The sequence below is a fragment of the Gossypium raimondii genome, chromosome 12 (assembly GCF_025698545.1).
Source record: "Gossypium raimondii isolate GPD5lz chromosome 12, ASM2569854v1, whole genome shotgun sequence".
Taxonomy (NCBI): Eukaryota; Viridiplantae; Streptophyta; class Magnoliopsida; order Malvales; family Malvaceae; genus Gossypium; species Gossypium raimondii.
The window spans coordinates 10,408,773-10,435,855 of NC_068576.1; the positions used below are offsets into that span (position 1 = coordinate 10,408,773).

A 27,083-nucleotide genomic window follows, 5' to 3' on the forward strand; every position below is an offset into this window, starting at 1 on the left:
GAAGAAGAAACCCAACAGTAAACTGAGAGGGCCTATACCACCCCTCACTCGTCTCTGTCGTAGAATTAGGGTTACAGTATGCTACTATACAAAACAAAATAGAATCCTATTATATTGACGCAAAAATATCCCTAAACGATTGTAAACCATTGAACATATAACCAAAAACATGTTATTCATATACTATCGATTTTAAATCGTGCTTATAGAAGCTATAAAACAATTTAAAACAAAGTAGAGACTTATTTGAAACATTTCAGAAAAACGAAATAAAAAATTACAAAACAGGGGTCATGCAATCATGTGGCCAAATCGTGTGACAGGTTGAGGCCATGTGAAGTTATAGGACATGTCTGTATTGTCCAACCATGTGCAACGGCTAAAACTGTATAGGTGGAGTGACTTGGTCGTGTTTTTAGACCGTGTAACAGACTGTGACCGTGTGACGAAATGACACCTAAATTACCCAGACCACACGACCGTGCCATATAACCGTGTATGGCATACGACCATGTGTCAAGTCTTGTATCAGTCCGTGTACACCTAAAGGACCTTTTTTTAAAAAAAGTTACCTATTCCTAGTACACTTGTGTCACAAGTCACAATATGCCAACATTCAAACTTGTCCAAAAATCATCAAAACATACCCAAAACAACACATATTTTATACATCCTAAGTGTCTAACCAAAATGCAACAATTGGTATCTCAATTCAAACATTTGTTATCTAACACTCAACACCATTCACACATCATTCAAATACCATATACAATTGTACACATTCAACTATCCTCATCAATACAAACCTTAAGAACAATTAACCAAATTACCAATATATATATCACCTTATCTCAAATACAACTTGAACTTAACATTAAGTACCATTTCAAAACACAAACTTGTACTTTCACACTTGTAACCCAAAATACTTATTTACATGCCACTTATAACCTAACACAAAATTATCAAAAATCTACCGAGTCAATGAATGGATAGTGTGAGCTCCGACTTGACTTCCAACCGACAACAACTTCCTATGATCTACAAGAAACCAAACATAATGAACGTAAGCAACATAGTGCTTAGTAAGTTCATACGAAAATTTACTCAACTTATCGAGTTTAATACAACTTAAACATTGACTATACAATCACACAGACAAGAGCATATGTTAATTGATGGCCTGTGCAAATCACAAATCTCACAAGGTTAATGACATTCACATAAGAAACATATAATTATTTCATGCTTATAAACCATATACAAGTAACCATACTTGGTATGCATATTATTTTTCATATAACAACTTGCCATTACATATCATTAGTTGTCATATCATATAATCATTTACCAATTCATATATTCATTTCACATATCTGGTTTATACTCGATGAACCACAACGAAATAACATTGGATACGCGAGATAACAATGCTCACATGAGTTGTGAAATGGGTTTGCTTACACGAGTTGTGGGTTAAGATGATAAGCTACACAATGCTTTTCACATGAGCTGTGAAGAATCTGCAACAAATGCAGGATCTTAGCCATCAGTAGGACATCCAAGACCAACACCCGAAATGGTAACAAACTTAATGACATGTCATTTGATTCATAACCTTATCATTTAGTTATTTAAACATTATCACATTCACATGAAATCAATCATATAATTTACATTTTCAATCACATACCTCAAATACAGGTTCATTGCATTTTTATCAATCTAATGTTTAAGATTATTATACAAGGAAATTCGTTCACAAACATACATAACTCACTAAATCACAAAGGCAACAATTAAATCATTTTATTGACTATATGAACTTACCTGAACTGAATCAACAACAACCACGACACCAAGGACTACTAACAATTTTTCCTTTTCCACGTTTGTTTACCGGTTGATCCGTTTCTTGATCTATATGATAATTTAATTCAATAACCATTTAAATACCTTAAAAATTTTAGATTCATGCATATGACCCCTTTATTAAAATTTTACAATATTACTCTAAACTTTTACCTTTTATGCAATTTAGTCCCTAAAACTAAAACTTACATATTTTTTCACAATTTATTTTAAAATCCTAATTCTAAATTCAATGTAGTCCCTTAAAAGTCCTTAAATGACTAAATTTCACAATAACTCTTTCTTAAATTTTATATTTTTATCAATTTAGTTCTTAAGTTCAAAACTAACAAAATTACTTTACAAAATAATCTTATTTAACAACCAAACTTATGAATCTATCCACCAACCTCAAGAACACTTAAAAATCATAAATGGAAAGTACCAAAACCTTTAAAAATTTTACAAATTAGTCCTTAGGTTAGCTAGATTAAGCTACAATGATATCAAAAACATAAAATTCACTAAAAACGGAAGCCAAAATCACTTACATGCAAGGAAAGACATAAACCAAAAACTCTCAGGTTTTCTTTTACTTGGTGTTTCAATAAAAATTATAAGATGAAGAAGAAGAAGAGTTTTTTTTTTCCTATTTTGTTTAAGTTAATATTTACCTAATTACCAAATTAACCTTAAGTCAAACTTTTAAATTTCATTAAAAATAGCCCTTAAGCATCCATTATAATTTCTTATGATTTGATTACTAAATAAGGCCATCCAATCATGCTTCTTTAGTAAATTAACACATTTAAACTAATAGCGATTGACTTTTTTAACTTTTACGATTTAGTCTTTTTACCTAATTAACCAACCAAACATCAAAATCACTAAATCAAACTTTAATACGACACTCTAATAGCCTCAAAAATATTAGATAAATAATATTTATCGATTTACTATTTGGAATTTTGGTCCCGAAACCATCATTTTTGACACCACTAAAAAACGGGCTATTTTAGGGCCATTGAAATGCTTCATTTGTGAAGGTCTGCATATGGTAAGGGATTTTTTGAAGTGGTTCATGTTTTCTACCATAAAAAAGGATAATGAGCCAAAAAAAGTACCAATGAGGCTTGGTTCAATTGTGTGTGGGATCGAAGCTAAGAGGGAAAAAAGAATGAAAAGAAGCCAGTGAAGTCCTTCTTATGCTGTGGTCTGCATAGGATGCAAGAATTTCTAGAGCGATTTAAGACTTTCGTGATCAGTAAAGAAGTGGAAGCGAAACCAGAGAGTGAGGCTTTGAAGTTTGGGTTAATGATACTCAATTCTGCGAAAGTGAAGAGGGATCGCAAGTAGAAAGAGTTGATGTATGTGGACATCAACATCGCAGGTTAGAGGAAGAGTGCTCTTATTGATACAAGCTCATCAGAACTATTCATATCAGAAAAAGCTATGGGTAAACTTGATCTCTCAATCAGTGAATCAACTAAGAAGATCAATATTGTTAATTCCAAAGATGTCCCAACTGTAGGAGTAGCACAAGGAGTTGAGATGCAGATTGGTTAATAGAAAGATAAGTAAGACTTTGAGATAATTCACTTAGATGATTACGACTTTGTTCTTGGCTTAAATTTCTTTGACAAGATTATTGCTTTTTAAGTTCATTTTTTCGACTATATATGCCTCTGGATACTCAAAAACAACAATGTGTTGTGTTGGTGAGTCGAGACATGAGGGGTAGAATGAAGATATTTTCAAAAATCCAACTATCCGAGGATATCATGGGGGAAAGAACATTGGCTCGGTAGTCGAATGAGTGCTATGAAGACCTCCGTGTAAATTCTAGAGAGGCAACAAACTATATGAAGCCTATTGAGTTATCAGTTGGGCTACCACCTGAAAGAAAAGTAAGTCGTGCATTGGACTTTGAGGGAAAAATGCCAATGACAAATGGGAAACTGAGACGAGTAAATGCAACAAGTGAGGTAAATCTCAAGCACTTTTGCAGTGTTTTTCATTTTGACTTATTGGCTTAGCAAGGACATAAGAGCCCTTTCAAAGTTCTGAAGCGGCTAAGCCGAGGGGCTTATAAACCTGAGTTTGCCAGAACACTCAAGGTTAACTTGGTGTTCAATGTGGGAATGCGACGCCTATTTGCGTGAATTAAGGGGATCCCAATTGAGGGAGGTCATAATGTGGGCAAGTAAAAGTGGCGAGCTCTTACGAACGAAATAAACCAAAAAGGAGAGAAACGATTCGAGTTAGGGGACGACGGAAGCCAAGGCAAGTATTCTAAGGGGCAGAGCTACTGACAAATAGGCTAGTCAAGAATCAAACGAGGCATTGAGAAAGTTTCGAGGCGAGTTAAACTAGTGCCATTCGAGGATACAATGAGGGCATTGTGAGAATGAGTGGAGGAGAATGTCACGGGCCGTGGATCAAAGCCCGTGACGATTGTGCAAAGAGTGTCCTATAGAGGTAAATTGATGAAATAGGGCTCATTTAACCAAATTGAAATGGCCTCACTTGTGGAATCCATGGAGAAGCTCATCTACTTGAAGTCTTGGTGGCTCAGTGAAACACTCTAGTAAAACCAGAGTTACCAGGGCAAACAATGTAAATCTTAAAAGGATAATATTGTATAGAGTTTAAATCTCTTGGGACTCTCAATTATAGATAAACTCTAATCTCAACCGTCGATGTAACTCAATCTATACCGTTGGTTTTAGGGGAGCTCAACTATAAATAGAGGCCTTCCCCCTCATTTGTAATCATTCCATTCATAGTTGTGAATATATTTGAGAGAATTTACTTAAACATTTGGTGTGTGTTTTTTCCTTTGGCTTTTTTGCTATTCGTTGCTCTTTCGTTTCAAGTTTGCTTCCACTATATTTTGGTGCCTTGGAAATTTTCTATGAGAATTCTCACTTTTGTAAGAGTTAGGTTGACTCAGGTAGATTCGAAGCAAAGTAATCACCTAAGGTCGTGCGGTTTAATAGACTTAAGTCTAGCCTTGTGACACTAGTATATTGATTTATCACCTCGATAGTTGCATTACCTAGAGGGGTCAGTTTGACAAGTGTCTTCAACCATGTGAATTTTATACTATTCTCATCATATTCATTTTGGTCCTCATCTGGCCAAACACTCAATAATTGATAACAAAACTGCAATAGGCCAATGTTGCTCTCTTTGATTACTGTTATTCACCAATTAGAAGGTTGGTTATTAAAGTGTCATCTTCCAACATTATATTTGCTTTCTAGTATGGAAAGTGAAATGCATGCATTTTCGGCCTCCATCTTTCTAGTAAAACGCCAAGCAACTTCAGCATAATTTCAAACTTGGCTATTCTAAAAGTCATTAATAAATCAACGCTCCTTAAGTGGTCTTCAATACATCCATCAAATTTGGGGAACCTAAGATTATGTCAAGCACAAAATTGTTCGATCTTGTTGTTCAAAATGTAAAAAAAAATTTACTAGAATCTAAAAAAGTTTCATAATGATAGAATATAAATGTAACAAAATGTTATACTAAGAACATTAAAAAAAATTGAGTGAACAAATTTATCACATTTATAGTATGATAAGTTATATGTTCTTCTTGAAACCTTAAAACAACAATTTTTACAATGTTGTCTGAATCAGACTAAATTAGGAATCAATTGGGGGTATCGGTTCAGTAAAAGGTATAAAATCGGTTGACCCGTGGTGTGGATCGATTGAATTGGGCTTATATGTTTTTAATATTTTTATTTTTGTAAATCTTTTAATAATTTATTTTCTTTGAATTATCTGGATCTATTGAACTGAGAACCGATAGTCTAACTGGCTCGACCATTGATCTAATTCTAAAAATATTGTATTTTTATGGAAAGTGAAAGTAGAAAAATTTAAGAATTTTTTCTAGGCGGGAGAATTTAGTTTTTTAGAGAATCTTTAGTGAAAATAAAAGAGAATAGAGTGAAGTATTTATAAAAACACTGCCTTGCAACTTATGAGTATCGACAATGACTCAAGAATTATTGCTTGTGGCCCCAACTACATGTGTATTACAGTTAGGAATATGAATTGCATGAAGAATTTATATATCATAATATGAATATTAAAATAATCCTCCAAAGAATTGAAAAAAGTTTGAAAATTACATATTTTTAATAAAAAGATTCCATTTTCTGAAGTTCATAGGTGCTTTTGTAGGTGGGCAAAGAATAATAAGTCTTGTTTAACTAATAGAAGGATAGAAGTTGACAATAAGGCATCTACTTTAATATAAAGAGAAATATTGGGGTTCGAAATGCAATTGTTTGCCACCTCTGACTTTTATTATTATTATTAAAATTAATCATTCATTCTGTTTTAAATCCCATCCTTATCCACCTTAGCCTTAGCCAATCAATCATAGCAATGGACCAATACTAAATAATTTTGGTAACTTCAATTTTACCATGATTGTAGTTGAACCTTCATTGTGCAGGGTGAAATATGTAAAATTTTATCCTTTTGTTATTGCTTTAATACATAAACTTAGATAATTGATATTTATTATTAGACCATAAATTTTCAAAAAAAAAGTAAAAAGAAAAAGTTTTCAAAAATAACTCTTTGAGATTACATTATTGAAAAGGATAATTATAAAGTTGAAATAATTAATTTTCATAAAATATAAAAGACACATGAAAAGTACATTTGTCATAAAAAAAAATCTAGATAGTATTAAATGGGATACAACCATCCTACCAAAGGATTTGGGAATTGTATAACAATCATAGAAACGAGATATGCTTCCTTACAAGGTATCATCAGCCAGACAGCCCACTTTATAAGAGAAGATGGTTTGAGTGCTTTATGACAACTTAACAAAATTCCCTGCTCACACCACCATCTCACCATGGGTGTCTACACGTAAGTTAAACTGGAAAGAAGAGAAAAAACAGGGTCCCATTGCAGATACGTGAGTGGTGAGCAAGAGACGCGCTCAACCACTCAAAACTAATAAAAGCCAAGCCTCTCTTGAAAACTTGTGGTGCTCATCTCATCAAGGGATCAAAGCAAATACCCAAATCAATCAAACCAAACTTTAATAACACCTCTATCATTATTTCATTTGTTGTCTTTGTTGCCACCTCTAATCTTTTCCCAGTATTATAAAAGAAAAGAAAAACATATATTATTTTTTCTCCCTTATCACCAGTCCTAGTCTTTGCCTGCCATCATCATCATTATCACCAACCAACCCCAACAACAGCGGCCTCTACTTATCATATTCATTTGATTATAAAACTGGCTTGTTTTCATTTGCTTTTTACTTGGGGTGGTTCTTTTGTTTCTGGGGTGTCTTGTTATTATTTTCTGTAAAAAAGAGAGAGGAATAGTTTTGCTGGTGGATTGGGAGAGAATGAGAGTGAGAGAGAATTATGCGAATCCTTTGCGATGCTTGTGAAAGTGCTCCTGCTATTGTCTTCTGTGCTGCGGATGAAGCTGCTCTTTGCCGTGCCTGTGATGAAAAGGTTGGTTCTTTCTTCAATTGATTCTAGTTTTCATGTAAATATACATCCGGGGGGGGTCTGTTTTACCTGTTAAATGGACCCCCCACCCCATGTGGGATTTTGTAGTCTGTTGTTCTTCTGTTTAGGAGGCAGGATTTTGACATGGTTGCATGAAAGTCCAATTGTTTATTTCTAGATACTTGGCAGAATCTGGTTTTCCATTAAACCCAACTAAAGGTCCCTCTTTTCTTCTTCAAAATTGAGTCTTTTAAGCGCTTTCTTCTGTACTACTTACTTCTAGCATAAGCAAGCAACTGTTCAGATTATTCTTTCTATAAACTCTCAGCTGGAATTGCAAATATTGATAAAAATATATTGCTATATCTTTTGATTTTATTCATCTCAAAAACCTCGTTTGCATTGTTAGCAAAAGGATGCTTCTTCAAACTTGTTATGGATTAGATTTTCAATTCTTTCGTTGTTATAGATTGCAGGTGAAAAACTTAACCCTTGCTTTAAACAGGTGCACATGTGCAATAAACTTGCTAGTCGACATGTCCGGGTTGGTTTGGCAAATCCCAGTGATGTTCCTCGCTGTGACATATGTGAAAATGCACCTGGTATGCAGGTGTCTTTTTTGTCTTTTCCTTTCATTATAGTGCTTTGTTGCTATATCAGCTCCATTAGAAGTTTCAAGTTTCTTAAACTTACGTTCATCATCTCTTGGCTACCAATGTAGCTTTCTTTTACTGCGAGATAGATGGAAGTTCCCTTTGTTTGCAATGTGATATGGTTGTACATGTTGGAGGTAAAAGAACTCATGGAAGAAATCTTCTATTAAGGCAGAGAGTAGAGGTTTGTTACTTAATCTCTGTAAAGATTTTGGGTCATAAATTCCCTCCTGGAGTTTTAATGTGCCATTGGAATTTGATTTCTCGTCCTTTATATAGTTTCCAGGGGATAAACCTGCTCATATAGATGAGACCAGAAGAGGCCAAAATCATCCACGTAAAACACCTGTTGGAGAGAAGCAACAAAATCACAAGGTCTCTCCTGTTCATGGGGCAGATGCTGCTGCTGCTGCTGTTGGCCATCTTGAAACCGATACTAAAATGATAGATTTAAATATGAAGCCTCATCGAATACATGGGCAAGCCTCAAACAATCAGGTTAGAACTACTCTTTGACTATTTTCTATACCTATATAAACATGCTTATCTTTTTCTTTCACTGCATTTGAAACACATGATGTAATTGTTCTTTCAACATGTTTAGGGGTAATATCTGCAATTATTTGTTAAGGAGTGTGACTAAGAGGCTGTCTTGGTTGGAACTTGGAAGCCCTCTGCTTTTCATTTGCAACGGCGATGCGGTTGTTTCAATATCCATGGAAAGATTCAAAACTATGTATGAGGATTGTATGACTTCTCAATCAGATTGCAGAATCGGGCTGAGAGGATAGATATGTAAAATTCATAAAAGGGTGTTGGAGATCTTCATAAAGTTCATGAGGTCAAATGGAGGATGATAGAATTTAAAACAGAAAATGTTGTACCTTAAAGAATAATTGGCTTGTATTAACAAAGACTGAGATAATATTTTTGGAATTTCTCCAGAAGATAATGATCTCAGTGCTAGTTGAGTTGTTTTAGTTCTTGGAAGTATTGACAGTTTCATTGTTGACAAACATCTGCTTGGTTTTTAAGTCCAACTGATAGAATTCATTGATGAATGGTACATTTGTGGATTCCATAATGTTATTAAACAGTCTTGTAAATTTTTTTTTTGTTTGACTTCATAAAGCAAATAGGACTATTTGAGAATGCCTGTGATTAATACTTGAGTAATGCCATACTTGTATAGGAGGACGGCCCAAATAACCAGACCCTGATGCAAGTTATGTATGGAAAACATTACAGATGTGGGATTCCCATTTCAGCCTATAGATGGGCCAAGAAACTGATAAGGATAAGGAGAAGCAGATGGAGCACTGATGATGACAAATGGTAGCAGAAGGGATGGAGGCCAACAACACATGTTGAAGCAACGTCTAGACATGTAAGACTCTTCGTTACAGTTTGAAATAAGGGCGTGGACAATTTCAGTATAACAGAATATCTTCTCATAGTAGCCAGGTTGGGCCTGAGTTATGTCATGTGAGCATTCTTCCTAAATATTCAAAACCTTGTCTGTATCTGATATGGCTGTTAATGCACTTGTCTTATTTTCCTGAGGATGAGCAAAGTTATGGTTGAAGTCACATTTTGCAGTTAGATTAGCATTCCACGTGCAAGATCACAGAGCTCACATTAGTTTTTGTATGGATTGGTCTAATTCTTATGCTTTAACATAATTATTAAGAGGGAAAAAAAGGGGAAAACCAAGGAGTTTATAATGAAAGATCAGTGTTCTGCTCTTTCAATTAAATTTTCAGTGCAGGAAATTCATAGAGTTGTTGAAGATACAAATATGCTAATAGACATAACCCTTGACAAACATTCCTTGCTTGGCCTCCTCTGACTCTCCTTCGCCGGTGTACTTTCCGAGTTGAGCAAGAGAGTTGGCCTTTGCTCGGATGAGCAGCACTTCCTGAGCATCCTTCACATTCTCAGGTCTGCCTCCCCACTTCTTCAGGCAAGTGTTTTGAAGGGCTCTTGCATATGAGAATGACACATGCCATGGGTTTGGAGCTTGGTTCATTGCATTCAAGTTCAAGGTAGCCTCAACTTCAGACTGCCCACCAGACAAAAACTGCCAAAAAAATGCAACCAAACAACCATTAGCTGCTAAGTTTCCTCTAGGCATGTTAAATTACTTATATTATAGTAGCCAATTACCATGATTCCAGGGACAGCTGGAGGGATTCTTTGGCGGAGGAGGCTGAGGGTGTAATCAGCAACTTGTTGAGGAGTAGCCCTGTCCTTGCACTCCGCACCGGGAGTGACCATACTTGGCTTGAGGAGGATACCTTCAAACATCACATTGTTCTGGGCAAGATAGAAGAAAACCTCAGCCCATACCTTTTTGGCTACTTCGAAAGTCCTGTCAATTCCGTGATCACCATCAAGCAAGATCTCTGGCTCAACAATTGGAACCAATCCATTGTCCTGCATGACCAAACATCCAAAAGATTATCTAGTGCCAAAGAAAATGCAATTGAGACAGTACTGTGATAAAATTTAGTTTATCTTACCTGGGAGATGGCGGCATAGCGAGCGAGTCCCCAGGCTGCTTCCTTCACAGCAAGTTCAGTTGGTCCATTGGGAATGCTTACCACAGTACGCCTATAATAACATTTGGAAGCATGTCTTTACTAATAGCATAAACATAACGAATGAATGAGAATATATGTATGCAATCCTTATGTCACTTGTCTGTATGGATAACACAAGGGAAACGCTAACGTTAAACTGAAAAAATTTCGAACGGAGGGCCATATGAAGAAAAACCTCACCATTTTGCAAAACGAGCTCCTTGTTGGTAGTATGCAGCTGAACGTGGAGCGAGGCCATCAAGACCTTGGCACCATGACTCGTTGTTTGAGCCAGCCAGTGGAACAAGACCCTGTAGGGTTTATATTATCATGCTCCTAGTAACATATACAACTTAGAATTAAAAAACAGATGTTCCTCCACAAAATGGGGCATGAGATTTACCTTGTCGACCTTGATACCGGGGACTATGTTCTGCTCAACAAGAACATCAACCATCTTCTTGCCATCAATTGTGGTTTGATAGAGGGTTTCCTCAAAGAGGATGGCACCTGAGATGTACTGACCAAGGCCAGGAGCTGAAACAAGCAACGTCCTGTAGGCTTGGCGGTTAGCCTCTGTGTTTTCTAGCCCGATTGAGGCCAAACGTTTCCCACAGGTAGCGTTGGACTCATCCATGGCCAAAATTCCACGGCCAGGAGAAGCAATAGCTTTCTACAAACATCCAACAATTAGTAAAATCGTTGTTCTTTCTTTCAGCAAATGCTCAGTTTCTTAGTATTAGCATATATCTTAAGCAAGTCGTGGAAGAGGTTAGAACTATATGAACACTTACAGCAGTCTTGACAAGCTCATCGGCATATGAGCTTGCACGCACAGTTAGTCCAGAGGGTGCAACAGGGTGGCACCTCACCGCAGAAGTGGAAGGTTGGCGAAGGGTGTGACCCTTAACCCACTCAGACTTGTCTAAAACTGGTGAAGTCTTGAGGAGAGAAGCAGAGGCCATGGTTTTGCGTTTTCAGTGCTTTCTCTTATCTCTCAGCTCAAGCTTTTTTGACACAACGTTTAGGCTCCAATTCTCTAAATTATAGTTGATAGCCCCTGCCAAGAGATATCTTGTATGAGGCTGTTATACATGGGCCAATCATCAACTGATATGATGGATGCTTACTTGGCAACTTGGTATGGCAGAGGTGTGGCTGATATGGGGTAGGGGTTTAAGACATACATATCTTGTGGAATTTGTGTCTTGAAATAAAAGGTTGAAATTTCTCAAATTTGTAAAACCAGGAAAATAAAAATGAAATCAATGCCAAAACCCTGATCTTTTTTGTAGCTGTTTGATTTTTGTTTGTTATTATTTTGTGTTTTTTTCTTTCTTAAAATCACCCAAAAGGCAAGATGCAGACAACCTACTAAAAGGGTTGTAAACACCTTTGGAATATTTATATTTTTCTTCTGATTAACCAGCAAATTAACTTCCTGCTCGAAACCAATTTGATGCATTCATTATCTTTCAAATAAAGAAATCAAGTTGTAGAGTCTCCTGGTTACAAACATGCCGATGGGAAGTGAAGATGAACATAAATAAATGACAATAGTCTCAATGCTTCAAGCACCTCTTCTGCATGCACCAAAAACACGTATAGTATAGTATAGTATAGTATTTCGAAGCAACAGGTGGCCAGTGACCACTAATTCTGCAGCCTTACGACAAGGTGCAAACTTGTCTGACATGGACAGTTTCAATCAATTCTCTAACAATTGTAAGGGGAAGAGGTAAAGAATCAGCGGTAGCCTCATTGGTTACCTCAAGCTGCAGAAGTGAGCTAATGACCACGCAATTTTCTTGTAGACATCAAAGGCCCCATAATCAAAAGATCTGGAAACTGTATGCATATGGAAAATGCAACTAATAAAACAAATAAGCAGACACCATTGATTGTGGAGAAGAGAAAAGCTCCTCAAAAGGACATCAAGGAATCATTGTGGAACAGATTCAGACACCATGCAACTAAAAATCCTCAAAACACTTACGAACAATCGCACGGCTATTCTCAGCCGCTAAATCTCTGGGGCATCTTAGAGCTCAGGTTATTCAAATTAAGCATGTATAAACTTCTGTCTAACCAATTCTCAACCCCACAAACAAATTCTCAGTTCATTTAAAAAAAAGAAAATCTAGAGAAAGATTCCACGGCAATTTAGAATCTTAGTCACAAAGATGGGAAAAGAACATGAAGTAAAAGCATGTAAGAAACCACAAGTCAGAAAATCAACAACCTATCTTTACTTTGAACTGGTTTTACATTTTTTACCAGTCAACAAAAAAAATTTATCCACAAACTATGCTTTAGTATCAATGCCCAAAGTAGAAATATGACACAGCTCTCATAAGCTAATATAACATGATCAATGAGCTACTACCAAGAAAATCTTTGGTTATCCATTACTTCAAAATTGGGAGTCTATAATAAGAAAAACCTGGTGCTTTAGCACTACTTAAGATATGTAGATGAAACCCAGAGTAGCACATAGGTTATCAATGATGTCAGCACTTCAAAACTCCTTGGGCCCTTAAGAATAGGAATAGGTGGAATCACTGATACCATCAAGAAGGTTCCCAGAAACCAGGAGAATATAAAAGCTCCAGCCCTGCAATGCAGCAACAAATTGATTACTAAAGCATGTTAACGTTCCAACAATTTAGGGTTCAATAGCAAAGATGTTTGAGGAATGCGTTTAGAAGAGGCGAGACAACATGAAATGAAGCTGTTTGCTAACCATAGATCATAGATGGAAGGATCTCTAAGGAACATTCATCTTCTTGACAAGTATTAAGCAGTGATGTTAATCTCATAGCCGACTAAAATCAGTATTATGATGAGGGTTAAAGAGAAAAGAAGAAAGGAGAAAATGCCTTGAAAAGAAATATCAAGGGTACCATGTTACATTTTAGGTTAACACCATAAAGTTATCACATACCCATAAAGTAGAGTTCGGATTTTGCTCTTCAACCGATCATGTATGAAATAGAAGGTAGCTATCAGTGATATAGCTACTTGCAGGGTTGGGCCTTCTTCAGTTGGGAATAGAACAGTGAGAACTCCGAGCACTATAAATGCTATGGATGTTTTTACAATGAACTTAGTGGCTGGAGTTTGGAATCTGCTTGTCACAGCCTGTACAACTCGGGATTGTTTGACTTCCCTGACCTTTTTCTTGATGTCAATTTTTGGGTTCTTCCTTTCATAGAACTTCTGCATAATTATTTTGTCATGGGCTGCTTCAATTGCATCCACACTTGGTTTATGCCCCCCATATTTACTAATAAGGAAGTTCCGTGCAGCTTGAATTTCGTCTTCTGAAGCCTCCCTGCTTATTCCTAGCCGTTTGTATGGGTCCCGAACATTAATTCTAGGAAACATAGCTGCTCCTGCAAAGGCAGTTATTGAATAAATTCCATAAGGTAAATGCCTTTTAACAATACATATCAAAGTTCAATAAAATGGGGTCAGCAACAATAAATCAGGAAAAAAGTACAATTCAGTGGAACAATTCTCCATAAGCAAAGAGCAATTTGTAGGCTCCCGGCAAACACAGAAATAAGAGGTATATCCAAGTTGATTAAGAAACCAACAATGTCAGGGTTAAACTACCTTCATGCTCAAAGAACAAAAGCTATGCGACAGCTGAGCTTACAGTATATCAGAATCACAAAGAAATTATTCAATCTTGAACTCAGAATCAGCTGTCACCGACTTATGAAAGGATATACACTTACTAAGATAATTTCCCCTCAATCATCGATCCAAAGAAACGATTAAATATACATCAATGCAACATAGTTGCTAGTTTAAACTTTACACCATGTGCAACATCTCTTCAAGGCAGAAACTAGCAAGTAAAAAAGGTTTTTCAAATTGTTTCAGCTTCCAACGTAAGGTTATTAACATAGCATGTGTACTTATTCAAAGCTAATCAAAACAATAAATCCAAAATGAAAAAAAGGAAAAAAAAGAAAAAGGTTCAGTCCTTGTAATGAATATTACCACCTGATTCACTAGCCATATCGCCGTAGGAAGCATCCATTGCACATTTGATCAGATGAGTTTTCTGCATCTTCCACCTTCTGAAAGAAACTGTCAACCTACTTCTGCACCATAAAACAAAAAAAAAAGATCATGGCATCACATAACCAAACCCAAAGTTTACTAGTTCATGTTACTAAAGCACTACCTTTCAAGATGAAGCTTGCCAAATTTTTCCTTAGGTTTGCTGGCAATTGGAGTAGATGGAACTTGCCTGCACACCAACCCTTGATTGCAGTCAGGTAGCCGAAGGCAACATCTTGAGGGACTGGCAATGAGTCCAGAGACACTCATTTTTATAATACTCGCTGTTTTCCATGAAAAAAAAGCCTTAATTAGCCACATTATATGGCAACTTGAATTGAATAAAAGGTTAAAAACAAAAGGTAGAATGCCAGAATGCCTATTTTACATCCTCTGTAAACTTAAGCAGTATACTCCATTACATTGAATCTAATATGAATTCATTCATTCATCCTCCTTGACAACATCCAAAAGGAACATTTCGTTTCTTTTCCTACGACTCAATCAATAGTGTAGCTTGAAAATCCTTAAGAATATACAATCAAAACGCTAATCAGAGAAACGACCCATTATCAACTCAACTATACTTTAGCTAAAATCGCAGGAACGAAGGGCTAGAAAGCAATTAACTTTTCCACATCAATTGAGAACTAAAGGCCAACGGCCGCATGAATGTAAGAATAATTCAACCCATGGCTCACAGATTATTCGGTGTTACACAGTAAGCATTCAGAAGCCGAAATCAAAGTGCTTGGGAAAGATATTGAGGAGAAAAAACATACCTTGTTGAGATGACTGAAAATACAAAGTCGGGTCGAGCTAGAAAGTGTTGTAATGGATAGGGAAGCAGAGTGTGAGAAACATGGGGAAACAAACTAAACCCTGCTTACCACCCTCTGACAAATAATTAATAAATACATAAAGACAAAAATAGTCCTACATCATCAATCCGTTGTAGTCTAGTTGGTTAGGATACTCGGCTCTCACCCGAGAGACCCGGGTTCAAGTCCCGGCAACGGAAATATTTTGCTTATTTTTGTTCTTTTCCCCATTTTGCTTGCTTTTATTTTTGTTTGTTTGTTTGTTTTTTTCATTTTACTTGCTTACTTTGTTACTGGTATGGGTTTTTGTTACTGCTTGCTTGCTTTTATTTGTTCTTTTTGCTTGCTTACTTTGTAACTACTGGTACGGGTTTTTGTTACTCATCATTCTATTGGATGTTTGATTGCTGCTAAGATATAGATATGGCTGAATTGTGTTTCTCTTTTCGCCACACAAGAGTATGCGAAGGTTTAAATTCTGCCACTGTCTCAGTAAAGGTAAGTAATTGGAAATAAGGCAGCAGGGAAGTCCTACAACAATAAACTAGAAAGATGCAGCACACAATTCAAAGCCTCTAAGACACATGACCAAATCAAAAGTTGGCTCAAAACCTGCAATTTGTCTTTGTTTATCTATCCATGTTTTCTCTGCTTATTTTCGAGTTTCCAGTCCCTATTCAGATGTTTCAAAACAAAAAAAATTTGTTTCATGTTTGCTTTAAGCATATTTGATATAACAATGAAACCAAAGATCCAAACCCGGACTTTTCCGGATTATTACTGTTATTATCATTCATAATTATAATGTTAATATATATTTGTACGAATCTCTAGATTGTATGAATTGAAGCAAAACTTGGTAATAGTTTGAGACGAGAAAAGAGGTAAAATTTTCATCAAGTTTTAGATAGTATTTCAATTAGGGTGAGCAAAATTCGATTTGACTCGAAAAAAATTAAAAAAAAAATTTGAATTTCAAGTTAAACGAATCGAGTTATTCAAATTAATCGAGTTATTCGAGTTAACTCGAATTTTTTTTAAATTTCGGATTTGAATCGAGTTTGGTTTTTGAATTCGAATAACTCGAATAATTCGAATAAACCGAATATCAACTATAATAATTTACATTATTACTCCAAACTGCTAAACCTCTTCGCTTTCCTCTCAAAACTTTTACTCCCTCCCACTTTCCCTCATAACTTTTGTTCCCCTCCCATCCTACCCCCTTCTACCCCAAAAATCATCCAAAAAAATTTTTCTAAACCTAAATAATAATAATTTTATTTATATCTACTATTTATATTATTAAATTAAATTCCACATTTTGTACTATTTATATTATTGAATTGTTTTATCATATTGGATATTTATAATTTTTTACTAAAATTGAATTATTAATGATGTCATAAATATTCGTGTTAAAATTTTATATTGGTATCAATTTCACATTTCTCTTCAAGATGATTTTATTAAAAATCACATTTTTTACATTTAATATATTTTTAATTTCAAAATACATAATGACAAGAATCAGAAAATAATTGAAAACAACTAAGCAAGCAAAGAAGTTAACTTGTATATAAAATATTAATAAATAAATTATAAGGAGATTAAAGTTAATAACAAATTTGATTACGATGGGCAAATTTGATTACGGTGGATGACAGTGATTCCTAAAATATTTTTCTTAATTTAACTCGAATAAATATAGTCGATTCGATTCGAATTCCAACTCATTCGACTCGATTCATTCCAGAAAATTACAAAACAAGTTAGGATAATAAAATATGATTCATCAACTCGATTAATTTAAATTTTTTTATTTAATTTAATTCGATTCGTTTCGATAGAATGCTCACCCTACTCTCAATCATGAAAGGGGTATCCTTTTGTCTTACTGTTCCACGCCTGTGCCCGGTAACAATATCGTTTGCATTGGTTCTTTCTGTTAGCTCATTAGCAACCTACAAATAGGAAGAGACATTAAATATGGTCCACCTCCATTATTTATGTTGTCTACTTTCTGCACCACTTTCCATTCATACCCAAAATGTCAAAGCGCAGTGAAAAGTGAAAACCCCAAGAAATTCCCATGACAAAACTTGTCAGCAATTATTATATCAAAAGTAAATTCTATTGTGTGTTAGTAACTTCACACCAGGATGGACTAACGTGGGTTACTTCTGTTTGGGAGGAAAAGAAGGGAATTGGAAGGGGGTCCATCATCTTCATTTTTGGTATTGGACCTCTTGTTGCTTTCAATCTTGTAATGTATGTTTAAGCTGAAAGTGAAAAATGAAGGGTGAGTACATCCATGATACATTCACGGAATACCCCTAGCAAATGACCTGTGTTGGGATTCTTGCAAATGCCTGGCAAAACCATGAACTGACAAAAAGAACCGACTGGAAGTCACCGCTTGGTCTAAAGGGAATGGCAGGTAGGGAGAGCCCATCAAGATACAAGCCAACCCTTGCCAGTCATTAAATTACAACTCCATCATCCTCTTTGGGTTTTTGGGGTCGTTAAATATTCTATAGCAACCCAAAAATTTTTAAGTTCAATACCCATGCAATGAGCTCCATTCTCATTTAACTATAAAACCCAGAATCAATCAATGTCCTTCAAGCAGTCCTGGTAGCTTTACTGGCAATTGAAAAATGATAATGAGGCTATTCATGTTTATCTTAGTCTTGGGTGGTGCAAGTTTTGAAGTAACCTCAAACAGGCTTAGCCAATATGAGGTGATTGAAAAAGACTATATGAACTGGGTTAAACAAAAGTCTTCGTTCAAGCACTCTCTCTTCGGAAAACCCAAGAACAAATTAAAGCCCTGCTTAACCATAAGAGTAAACAAAAAACCAAGTCTTGCGGAGTTTGCCACAGTGAAAAAGGCTATTAGTTCGATTCCAGTCGTTAATCACTGTAGGGTTGTAATCTCCATTGGAGCAGGAATTTACAGGTAAAATCTAGAGTTTGTTCTATAGCTTTGTTACTAACAGGTGGCAGATAGCCATTTAGTTTCTAATTAGGAATTTGTAATGCAAATGCAGAGAGAAGATTGAAATCCCTGCAACCATGGCTTACATTACAATAGTAGGTGCTGGTGCAGACAAAACCGTGATTGAGTGGGATGACACAGCTGACAAAATGGGGCAGTCAGGCCATTCACTGGGCACCTATGGTTCTGCAACATTTGCCATTAATTCTCCATATTTCATTGCAAAGAACATCACCTTCAAGGTCAGCCATTATCTTTAGATTACAGTCTTATGTCAACTTCCAATTTGAAGCAGTTCTTTCATCCTATATTTATGTTAATCATCAATGTCGTTTTTCTTAGTTCTTTTTCAGCCATAATCTTTATGTTAAGTTGTAGATTGTGTTTGGTAGAACAAAGCACCATTACCGCCGTCAGGTGCATTAGGAAAGCAAGCAGTGGCACTGAGGATATCAGCAGATGCAGCAGCCTTTATCGGTTGCAAGTTTATTGGAGCACAAGATACTCTTTACGATCACATTGGCAGGCACTACTTCAAACACTGCTACATCCAAGGTTCAGTAGATTTCATATTCGGAAATGGGCTTTCCCTCTATAAACACTGCCACTTGCATGCCGTAACCAACAGCTATGGAGCCTTGACAGCCCAGAAAAGGGAAAGCATGCTTGAGGAAACAGGCTTTTCCTTCGTTAAATGCAAGGTCACGGGGTCGGGCGCCCTCTACCTCGGCCGGGCTTGGGGCGTTTTCTCTAGGGTGGTCTTTGTTTATACTTACATGGACAAGATCATCACCCCTAGAGGATGGTATGATTGGGGAGACAAAAATAGAGAAATGTAAAGAAGAAGAAAAAAAAAACCTTCTTTCCCTCATTTGATTAACTCGTCAATTTAGGTAGCTGACAAGTTCGATTAATGTGTCGAATTAAATTGCAGGACTGTGTTTTACGGACAGTATAAGTGCTCAGGACCTGGAGCTGAATTTGGTGGGCGAGTTTCATGGGCGAGAGAACTTACACGACAGGAGGCAAAACCGTTTATTTCAGTTGATTTCATTGATGGGCATAGTTGGCTTTCGGTTTTATGAGGATACGTATATTCTTCGAGCTCTAGTTTATAAACCAGGTAGTTCTTCAAGTCAACCGACAATGTATTTATCCTCTTAAAACGGAAGAATAATTACAAGAACAAATAAATATTTATTTACCATTGATTTCCCATACTGTGTGTGCAACAAATCCGTGTGCTTTAGATGCAGAGGAAGACAGGGAGATGGTTCATGTTAATTTGGAGTGTTGGGGTTTTATCTGGAATATGTAGCTGGCCATAAAATAAAGTAATTGTAGAAATAATGAGCAGAAAGAGTTGGTGGTGGAGGAGGATCAGATGCAGTCAACCTGTTGGATTATAAAAAAGTTTAAATTTGTTTGTAGATAGATTTGAATTTGATTTGTTGGAATAATTTGGTCTCTACTGTGAGATGCAGCTAAACTCAACTATAAATATAAACTTTTCTTGTTTTATTTGTAATCCTTCCTTCATTCATTAATAACACACACAGCATTTACTTCATTTTGCTTGTGCTTTCTTTCTTGAGTTTCTTGCTTGCTTCACTTACTGTTTTTAAGCGTCAATGTATGTTTTCAAGGGTTCAAATTGGCTTCTGTTTATGCTTTGTTAGACTAAAATTCAGTCCTGTGACCTATGTAGAAACCAGTTTCACTCCTAAAACTTACAAATACAATATACGAGACTCAACATGTTGGATATCGAAAATCTCAACAGAGAGATCTCTATCTTTAGTTAAAAGTTCAAATATTTCGTGTCAATCACTCGATGAATTAATGTGCACATCAATAATCTATTAATAAATTAATAAAATTTTTAATGATAGTAATTAATTCGAATAATTATTTTAATTAAAATGATTAAATAAAAAATTATAATGATGAAAATACAAACCCTATTTTAGTTTTAAAGTGACAGATATATGTAATTTATCAAAAATGAAATTTGAATTTTCTTAAATTTGATTTTTACTCTTAATTTTATTTAGGGTTGGTTTGGATAGTCGATTGGGTACGGTGTGGTGCATTTAGCTTAATTTTTGTCTCACGCTAGAATATCTAATTTTACCGTCATCATTATTTTTATATTAACTGCAGGTAAACGCACTACTCATCCAAATTCAAAGTTGGTACAAAAATAGTATTACTGTCGGAAAAACAGAAAAACAAGCAGATCCCATGATTTAGAAGTTACTAATTTTGAGCCTTTGTGGTCTTGAAAAGTCAAAAAGGATTTCTTTCCTTGACCGCGAAATATCTTCCATTTCCCGAGACAAGAGCCACCAATGGCATCCCCCCTTTTAGCTAGCATTAGCAATGCCCCATTACTAAAAGTTTCTTTGGCTGCTCAAAATCCCATCCCCATTTTTATCTTCTTCCTCAAGCTCTGCGGCAGCAGATACTCACCCATCTTTTCCTTTTCTTCTTAAAGCTTTCTCTTCACAATCTGTACGAGATTGGTGGGTTCTTCCTTGGGATTTTCAGTTTGCATTTCTTTTATTCTATTCAAATTTCCCATTTAATGGCCGCCGTGGCCGCTTGTAAACGGGTGGGTCAAATCGGACCCAATTCCTGGACGATAGGGGGAGTTAGCAGATTCAAAGGAGTGCTTTCCCCTCTTGATGCCTCGACGTTTCCTCCCTCAGCCATTCGATTGTCACTTTCTCCTTCTCCCTTCTCACAACGGAGACAGGTTTCTCAGCAGCTCGTAAAATCAAATGGAAAGAGATTGTTTCTCATCGACACATTAGCTTTGGTAATTTCAAAGATTTCTTTTTTGTTTTTTTAAAGATGTTGAAAAGATGATACTGGGAAATTTCAATGTTGAGAAAAATGAAAGGGTGAATTATCCTTAGGTTAGGAGATTAGAGGCTGAAGGTCTGCCTTCGAAGCAAGCTGAGGCCATAACAGCTGCCATAACTGAAGTTCTGAATGGCAGCTTGGAAAATCTGTCTCTTTCTGTTGTTTCCAAGTCTGAGATGCAGAAAGTATGGGCTTTTTCTCTTATTCACTTTGCAAAACTTCACTTTTTTGTTACAATGCAAGGCGGTTTATATGGAATAAATCTTATCTGTTTACTTGCTTTTCCCAAATTTTATTCCTATTTTCTTGTATTAACTCGTAAAAGGTTGTCCTTTGGTAGAGTGAAATGACTCAAGAAGCCAATCTTTCCAAGCTAAAGTCAGAAGTTCAAAGTTCTCAGGTATGTACCACTTCTGTACATTGATTACTGTAAGTGGAATCTAAGAACTTATTGATGTTAGTGCTTTTATGTATCTATATGTTTTGTATTAATTGAATCCCTTTAGGTTGAATTGTTTCTTATTGATGGATGAAAGCTGAATTCTTGGCACCTAGCAAATTGCTATCCAAAGTGTTAACATGTTTAGGCTCCTCTTCATTCTGTAATAACTTGCTTTGGGACTTTGAAACTTGTTTCCAACTATTAACATTTGATTGCTTGAATGGGAGAAACAGTATAGAATGATGGTTTTAGATTAGATGAAATTGCTTCAGTAAGTTGATTAACAGTGGCCAAACACCAAGGATTATTGTGAGATTTCAAATTAGTCAACTGATGCTCTGCTCTGCCAACAACATGGGTTTCTTTATATTTACACTTCTGTAAAGCTCTACTATTGAAATCAAATTTGAAACATCATTGGTATTAGACCCGATGTTTTCTGTATTATTGATGGGAGCATCTCTTGAGAACTACTTTTTAGGGAAAGAGGAAAAACAGGTAAGTGTTGAATATTAAACAATTCTTGTGATGCTGACCAAGGGTTGGATCTGAGTTGATGCCCCTTTGTCTGTTCAAATGAGTGATCTTTCTGAACACTAAGTTATGCAGGAGCACCATTTTTCTTTGTTGCAACATGAGAACGAGAAGCTTCGACATGATATAGAGAAGATGCGCAGTGAATTAAGGTCTGGCTTTTGAGTCTAACATGCATCTCCATTTGCCTGTAACAATCTGAATGTGCATATTCCCTATTACGACCATCCCCTGATAGGGTATTGGTTATGACGCAGACATGAAATCGACAAAGTCACTGCTGAACATAGATTGGATTTGAATCTTGAAAGAGGGTAAGAAAGTGAAAGATACGTTTATGTTCCCATAAAATCCACTCGAAACAGTATAATGCATGTGTGTTCTCTAACAACTGCAGGAGAATAAGGGATGAGCTTACAAATCAGAATGCTGTAACATCTAACCTCACTAACAAACTTGATCGGGTTAGTGTTTTTCCGTGAACCAGAAATGGTTTTGGTTTATTTAATTGAATTCATGACATTTTTTGTTTTCTTTAGTCCTATTATAAAACCTTTTTTTCAGGAAATTCACGCATTAGAGGCTCAATTGGAAGGTGCAAAATATGACTTGATAAAATACTGCATAGGTACACTTGTTTCCATAACTGCTGTTGGTCTTGCTGTAGTTCGTATACTGATGTAAACCTGCAATGTTAGCATACTCAGTATAACCTCAAAAGGGGAAGAAACCGTAGCTCTTTTTATATTTCATTTATTTATTTTCTAATTTTTTCTTTACAATGGAAAACAGCTCATTTCTTGTGAAGCTGTTCTTTTGTGCCATTAGGATTGGAATGGGTGAGGGTTTGGGTAGAGAGAGACATCAAGTTTGAGCCTTAACTCTCCTTTTGCAAAAGGAAGAATACATATATTGGGTGTTCTTTGTTCAAATTTTTTTGAAAAGAAATGAGAAGTCCAATATGATTTTACTAGCTACTTTGAACTCCTGTTCAACTTTATCACATAAAACCTAAGTGATGGCGGCTATAATTTTATCTATAATTTTATGTGGTGGAGGGGGATCAATTTATAATTATCAACTTTTAATCCGGTACTTCCATCAAATAACCGAATGAATGAATAGACTTTTGCTTTTATTAAAACTAAAACTTTATCTCCTTTAAATTTGATCAGTTATTTTAGATTGAATTGGGTTAAAATCTTACATTCTCCCACTTAGCCAATGAAATAAAACAAAACTTTAATAGAGCAAACGTTGAGCGCACATAAAAAAATCTAACACTCGTCATCATTATCAAATTATTGTGAAATGCAAATGTGAGTTATGGCGGACATAAAAAAAATCTAACACTCATCATCATTATCAAATTATTGTGAAATGTAAATGTCAGTTATGGCAGTTGTATATAGTTTAAATTAGGGGTGAGCAAAACTTGATTCGACTCGAAAAAATTGAAAAAAAATTCTAATTTCGAGTTAAACAAATTGAGTTATTCGAGTTAATCGAATTATTCGAATCAACTTGAATTTTTTTTCAAATTTCGAGTTCGAATCGAGTTGAGTTTTCAAATTTGAATAATTCGAATAATTCGAATATCAAACTATAATATTTTACATTTTTACCTCAAACTCTCAAACTTTTTTACTTTTTCCTCAAAATTTTTACTCCTTCCCACTTTCCCTCCAAAACTTTTACTCCCCTCCCTAGGGGTGTTCATTCGGTTAACCGACCCGAAATTACTATAACCGAATTAACCGACCTTCCAAAAATTTTAACCGTTAACCGAACCGATTTTTTTAAAATTAACCGAACGAAATTTTTCGGTTAATAAGGTCGATTAACCGAATTAACGAAAATTATGTATTTTTATTTTTGGTTAAAATTACCCAATTACCGAATTACCGAATTAGCGAATTAACGAATTAACGAATTACCGAAAAATACCGAATTACCGAATTTTTTTATTTTTATTTTTAAAATTTAAAAATTTATAAATTATTAAAGTAAATGGGTTTTAGACTTTAGTAAATTGAGTTGTCTTTTAGTTTTAGTTTTATTGGATTGGGTAATTGGGTAAACTTTAGTTTTAGTTTTATTGGGTTGAGTAATTGGGTTGGGTAATTGAGTTTGGGTTGGGTTAGATAATTTTATTTATTAATTTTTTCCGTTAACCGAAAATTTTCGGTTAACCGACCGGTTTCGAACCGAATTAACCGTTAACGAAAAATCATAAAAATTTAACCGACCCCCGATCGAAAAAATTCGGTTAACCGACCGATTAACCGAATTCGGTCGGTTAACCGAATTTTTTCGGTTTTACCCGAATTATGCACACCCCTACCCCTCCCAACCCCCCAATCTACTCAAAATCCATTTCCCACCAAAATTTTACTCTCCCATTTATTTTTTCTCAAAATTTTACTCCCAAAAACCCTCAAAACCTTTTATTTTCCCCCAAAAATTTTACTCTCTCCCACTTTTCCCCTAAAACTTTTATTCCCTTCCCATCCCACCTCTCATCTACCCCAAACCCTCCCCCCTCCATTTTTTTTTAATATTTTCCCTCCAAAATTTTACTCCCCCTATTTACTTTCCCTCAAATTTTTATTTCCCAAAACTTTTTATTTTCCCCTAAATTTTTACTTCTCACCTTTTACTCTAAAATAAAAAATCAAAATTCTTCAAAAAAAATCACTAAACATAAATAGTAATAATTTTATTTATATCTACTATTTATATTATTAAATTAAATTTCACATTTTATATTATTTATATTATTGAATTGTTTAGTTATATTGAATATTTATATTAAAATTGAATTATTAATTATGCCATAAAATATTCTTGTTAAAATTTTATATTGGTATCAATTTCACATTTTATTTTAAAACAACTTTTATTAAAAAATCATATTTTTACATTTAATATATTTTTAATTCCAAAATACATAGTGACAAGAATCTGAAGATAATTGAAACAACTAAGCAAGCATATAAGCTAACCAGTATATAAAAAATTAATAAATAAATTATGAGGTGATGAAAGTTAATAAAAAATTTGATTAAGGTGGACAAAATTTATTACGATGGGTGACAGTGGTTACAAGGACCCAAAATTATTTTTTAAAATTTCACTTGAACGAATATATTCGATTCGAATTCCATCTCACTCGACTCGATTCGAGAAAACTTCAAATAAAGTTAGGATGATAAAATGAGATTCGAAAACTCGATTAACTCGAAAATTTTCGATTCGATTCGATCGAATGCTCACTCGTTTAAGCCACATACTTTTTTTCATATACCACAACATTACAACTCAATATAAAAGGTCTTTAAGTAATCATAAATATATTCCCGTTTTAAATCATTTTAAAAATTATGTGCACACAATCATAATAAATAAGAAATATGTGTCACAATATTTCATTCATCAATACAACCAAGACCTATTCTATATACATATATTTTTTTAAATGTCTTTGGTTGTAAACCTTTAGTTAATGAATCTGCTATCATAAGATCAATACTAATATGCTCTATCGATACTCTTTGTTTTGACCTTCCTCCTTAACAATAAAATATTTTAATTCCATATGTTTTGCACATTTGGAATATTTGTCGTTTTTTGGAGAAAAATATTGTTGCAGAATTATCACAATAAATTTTCGGCAGCTTGGTAAAGGTGTCGACCACCCCAAGTCCCGAAATAGAATTCCGCAACCATAATGCATGAATTTTAACCTTAAAACATGCCACAAATTCTACTTTGATCATAGATGATGGGCTTCATCAATTATATAAATAAATAGCTAAAAGTGTATCTCTTGCTATCAAGACATCTAGTAAAATCTGAATCCTAATATCCAATCATTTTCAACCAATTAGATCTTCTATACATGAGCATGTGATTCTTTATTCAAACAACCCACAACATAATCATAAAGAATTGATTTTATTTAATCTCTACTGAATAGTTATACATATATAGGAACAATTCCTACTGAATAGTTATACATATTTAATCTCTTTGAAATCTTCTAATATAGTTTTTCTGAGACAATCTTAACAATCCTTGTGACCTATCATGGAATATTTCAATTCCTATCACATAGGATGTCTCTCCCATGTCTTTCATTTCAAAATTATTCGAGAGAAAAAATTTTGTCTCATGCAATATACCGAAATCATTTGTAGCAAGCAAAATATCGTCAAAATATAGAACTAAGAATAAACTTGCTCCCATTGATCTTTTGGTATATACATCGATCAACAATGTTTACTTGAAATCCAAAAGACTATAGTATCTTAAACTTGATGTACCATTACCGTGAAGTTTTTTTAAGTCCATATATGACTTCTTAAGTTTACACACCATATGAACTTTTCATTCAACTGTAAAACCTTTAGGTTGGTCCATATAAACTTCTTCCTCAAGATCTCCATTTAAAAATTTTATTTTCACATTCATTTGATGTACCTCTAAATCATAATAAGCCACCAACACCACAATCATTTTTAAGGAGTTTTTCTTAGAGACTGGTAAGAAAGCTTCTTTTTTTTTAATAATCAATATCATCCTTCTGAGTGTAACTTTTGGCAAAAATTTTAGCTTTATATTATTCGATATTGTCATTTGAGTCATGGTTGGTTTTAAAAAACTCATTTACATTCAACTCATTTTGAACCTTTTGACAATTCAACAATGTTCCAGACTTTGTTTTATTCCATAGATTTCATGTCATC

The 27,083-nt window shown here is 34.9% G+C and overlaps 5 protein-coding genes and 1 non-coding gene across 15 annotated transcripts; 4 read left to right on the forward strand and 2 right to left on the reverse strand.

Moving 5' to 3' along the window:
* The first annotated feature begins 6,962 nt into the window (after window positions 1-6,962).
* On the forward strand, window positions 6,963-9,578 carry LOC105763238 (B-box zinc finger protein 19). 2 transcript variants are annotated; one of them, XM_012581378.2, is made up of 5 exons: window positions 6,963-7,363; window positions 7,866-7,962; window positions 8,082-8,197; window positions 8,293-8,511; window positions 9,206-9,578. In XM_012581378.2, exons 1-5 carry the CDS (start codon window positions 7,271-7,273, stop codon window positions 9,350-9,352), a joined length of 672 nt encoding a protein of 223 aa, XP_012436832.1. In that variant the 5' UTR covers window positions 6,963-7,270; the 3' UTR covers window positions 9,353-9,578. The 2 variants fall into 2 exon arrangements, with proteins under 2 accessions (XP_012436832.1, XP_012436833.1); XM_012581379.2 differs by lacking the exon at window positions 9,206-9,578 and adding an exon at window positions 8,618-9,165 and having other exon boundaries at window positions 6,976-7,363.
* A 152-nt stretch (window positions 9,579-9,730) lies between these two features.
* LOC105763236 (fructose-bisphosphate aldolase 1, chloroplastic) lies at window positions 9,731-11,754 on the reverse strand. The gene is made up of 6 exons (XM_012581370.2): window positions 11,390-11,754; window positions 10,999-11,268; window positions 10,797-10,906; window positions 10,536-10,626; window positions 10,180-10,449; window positions 9,731-10,093 (listed from the first exon to the last, which is right to left on the reverse strand). Exons 1-6 carry the CDS (start codon window positions 11,558-11,560, stop codon window positions 9,815-9,817), a joined length of 1,191 nt encoding a protein of 396 aa, XP_012436824.1. The 5' UTR covers window positions 11,561-11,754; the 3' UTR covers window positions 9,731-9,814.
* Window positions 11,755-12,821: 1,067 nt separating this feature from the next.
* On the reverse strand, window positions 12,822-15,546 carry LOC105763237 (protein CHAPERONE-LIKE PROTEIN OF POR1, chloroplastic). Of its 5 annotated transcripts, none has more exons than XM_012581377.2 (5): window positions 15,452-15,546; window positions 14,794-14,953; window positions 14,610-14,704; window positions 13,540-13,984; window positions 12,822-13,209 (listed from the first exon to the last, which is right to left on the reverse strand). In XM_012581377.2, exons 2-5 carry the CDS (start codon window positions 14,937-14,939, stop codon window positions 13,053-13,055), a joined length of 843 nt encoding a protein of 280 aa, XP_012436831.1. In that variant the 5' UTR covers window positions 14,940-14,953; window positions 15,452-15,546; the 3' UTR covers window positions 12,822-13,052. The 5 variants fall into 5 exon arrangements, with proteins under 5 accessions (XP_012436831.1, XP_012436829.1, XP_012436828.1 ...); XM_012581375.2 differs by having other exon boundaries at window positions 13,540-13,990; XM_012581374.2 differs by having other exon boundaries at window positions 13,540-13,990; window positions 14,607-14,704.
* Window positions 15,547-15,617: 71 nt separating this feature from the next.
* TRNAE-CUC (transfer RNA glutamic acid (anticodon CUC)) lies at window positions 15,618-15,690 on the forward strand. Its single transcript has one exon. It is a non-coding gene; the product is annotated as a tRNA-Glu (tRNA).
* Window positions 15,691-17,907: 2,217 nt separating this feature from the next.
* On the forward strand, window positions 17,908-20,797 carry LOC105763239 (probable pectinesterase 53). 3 transcript variants are annotated; one of them, XM_052625158.1, is made up of 5 exons: window positions 17,908-18,452; window positions 18,544-18,733; window positions 18,884-19,326; window positions 19,426-19,614; window positions 20,655-20,797. In XM_052625158.1, exons 1-4 carry the CDS (start codon window positions 18,151-18,153, stop codon window positions 19,574-19,576), a joined length of 1,086 nt encoding a protein of 361 aa, XP_052481118.1. In that variant the 5' UTR covers window positions 17,908-18,150; the 3' UTR covers window positions 19,577-19,614; window positions 20,655-20,797. The 3 variants fall into 3 exon arrangements, with proteins under 3 accessions (XP_052481118.1, XP_052481117.1, XP_012436834.1); XM_052625157.1 differs by lacking the exon at window positions 20,655-20,797 and adding an exon at window positions 19,742-20,061 and having other exon boundaries at window positions 17,909-18,452; XM_012581380.2 differs by lacking the exon at window positions 20,655-20,797 and having other exon boundaries at window positions 17,911-18,452; window positions 19,426-20,061.
* A 5-nt stretch (window positions 20,798-20,802) lies between these two features.
* On the forward strand, window positions 20,803-23,312 carry LOC105763240 (protein FMP32, mitochondrial). 3 transcript variants are annotated; one of them, XM_012581382.2, is made up of 8 exons: window positions 20,805-21,312; window positions 21,413-21,544; window positions 21,700-21,759; window positions 22,411-22,487; window positions 22,593-22,649; window positions 22,733-22,799; window positions 22,900-22,963; window positions 23,128-23,312. In XM_012581382.2, the coding sequence occupies exons 1-8, from the start codon at window positions 21,079-21,081 to the stop codon at window positions 23,139-23,141; spliced, it is 705 nt and encodes a 234-aa protein (XP_012436836.1). In that variant the 5' UTR covers window positions 20,805-21,078; the 3' UTR covers window positions 23,142-23,312. The 3 variants fall into 3 exon arrangements, with proteins under 3 accessions (XP_012436837.1, XP_012436836.1, XP_012436835.1); XM_012581381.2 differs by having other exon boundaries at window positions 20,816-21,312; window positions 22,900-23,312; XM_012581383.2 differs by lacking the exon at window positions 21,413-21,544 and having other exon boundaries at window positions 20,803-21,312; window positions 22,900-23,312.
* The last annotated feature ends 3,771 nt before the right edge of the window (window positions 23,313-27,083 follow it).

Coding starts and splice junctions, on each gene's coding strand:
- LOC105763238 (XM_012581378.2), top strand. CDS start 7,271: ATGCGAATCCTTTGCGATGCTTGTGAAAGTGCTCCTGCTATTGTCTTC. Junction 7,364..7,865: donor GCCGTGCCTGTGATGAAAAG/GTTGGTTCTTTC, acceptor TGCTTTAAACAG/GTGCACATGTGCAATAAACT. Junction 8,198..8,292: donor TATTAAGGCAGAGAGTAGAG/GTTTGTTACTTA, acceptor TCCTTTATATAG/TTTCCAGGGGATAAACCTGC.
- LOC105763236 (XM_012581370.2), bottom strand. CDS start 11,560: ATGGCCTCTGCTTCTCTCCTCAAGACTTCACCAGTTTTAGACAAGTCT. Junction 10,450..10,535: donor GCTATGCCGCCATCTCCCAG/GTAAGATAAACT, acceptor TTGGTCATGCAG/GACAATGGATTGGTTCCAAT. Junction 10,094..10,179: donor CAGCTGTCCCTGGAATCATG/GTAATTGGCTAC, acceptor TTTTTTTGGCAG/TTTTTGTCTGGTGGGCAGTC.
- LOC105763237 (XM_012581371.2), bottom strand. CDS start 14,939: ATGAGTGTCTCTGGACTCATTGCCAGTCCCTCAAGATGTTGCCTTCGG. Junction 14,711..14,793: donor GGCAAGCTTCATCTTGAAAG/GTAGTGCTTTAG, acceptor TTTATGGTGCAG/AAGTAGGTTGACAGTTTCTT. Junction 13,210..13,539: donor ATCCGAACTCTACTTTATGG/GTATGTGATAAC, acceptor GCTGCATTGCAG/GGCTGGAGCTTTTATATTCT.
- LOC105763239 (XM_052625158.1), top strand. CDS start 18,151: ATGATAATGAGGCTATTCATGTTTATCTTAGTCTTGGGTGGTGCAAGT. Junction 18,453..18,543: donor ATTGGAGCAGGAATTTACAG/GTAAAATCTAGA, acceptor ATGCAAATGCAG/AGAGAAGATTGAAATCCCTG. Junction 18,734..18,883: donor CAAAGAACATCACCTTCAAG/GTCAGCCATTAT, acceptor TGTGTTTGGTAG/AACAAAGCACCATTACCGCC.
- LOC105763240 (XM_012581381.2), top strand. CDS start 21,079: ATGGCCGCCGTGGCCGCTTGTAAACGGGTGGGTCAAATCGGACCCAAT. Junction 21,760..22,410: donor CAGAAGTTCAAAGTTCTCAG/GTATGTACCACT, acceptor TAAGTTATGCAG/GAGCACCATTTTTCTTTGTT. Junction 22,800..22,899: donor TCACTAACAAACTTGATCGG/GTTAGTGTTTTT, acceptor CCTTTTTTTCAG/GAAATTCACGCATTAGAGGC.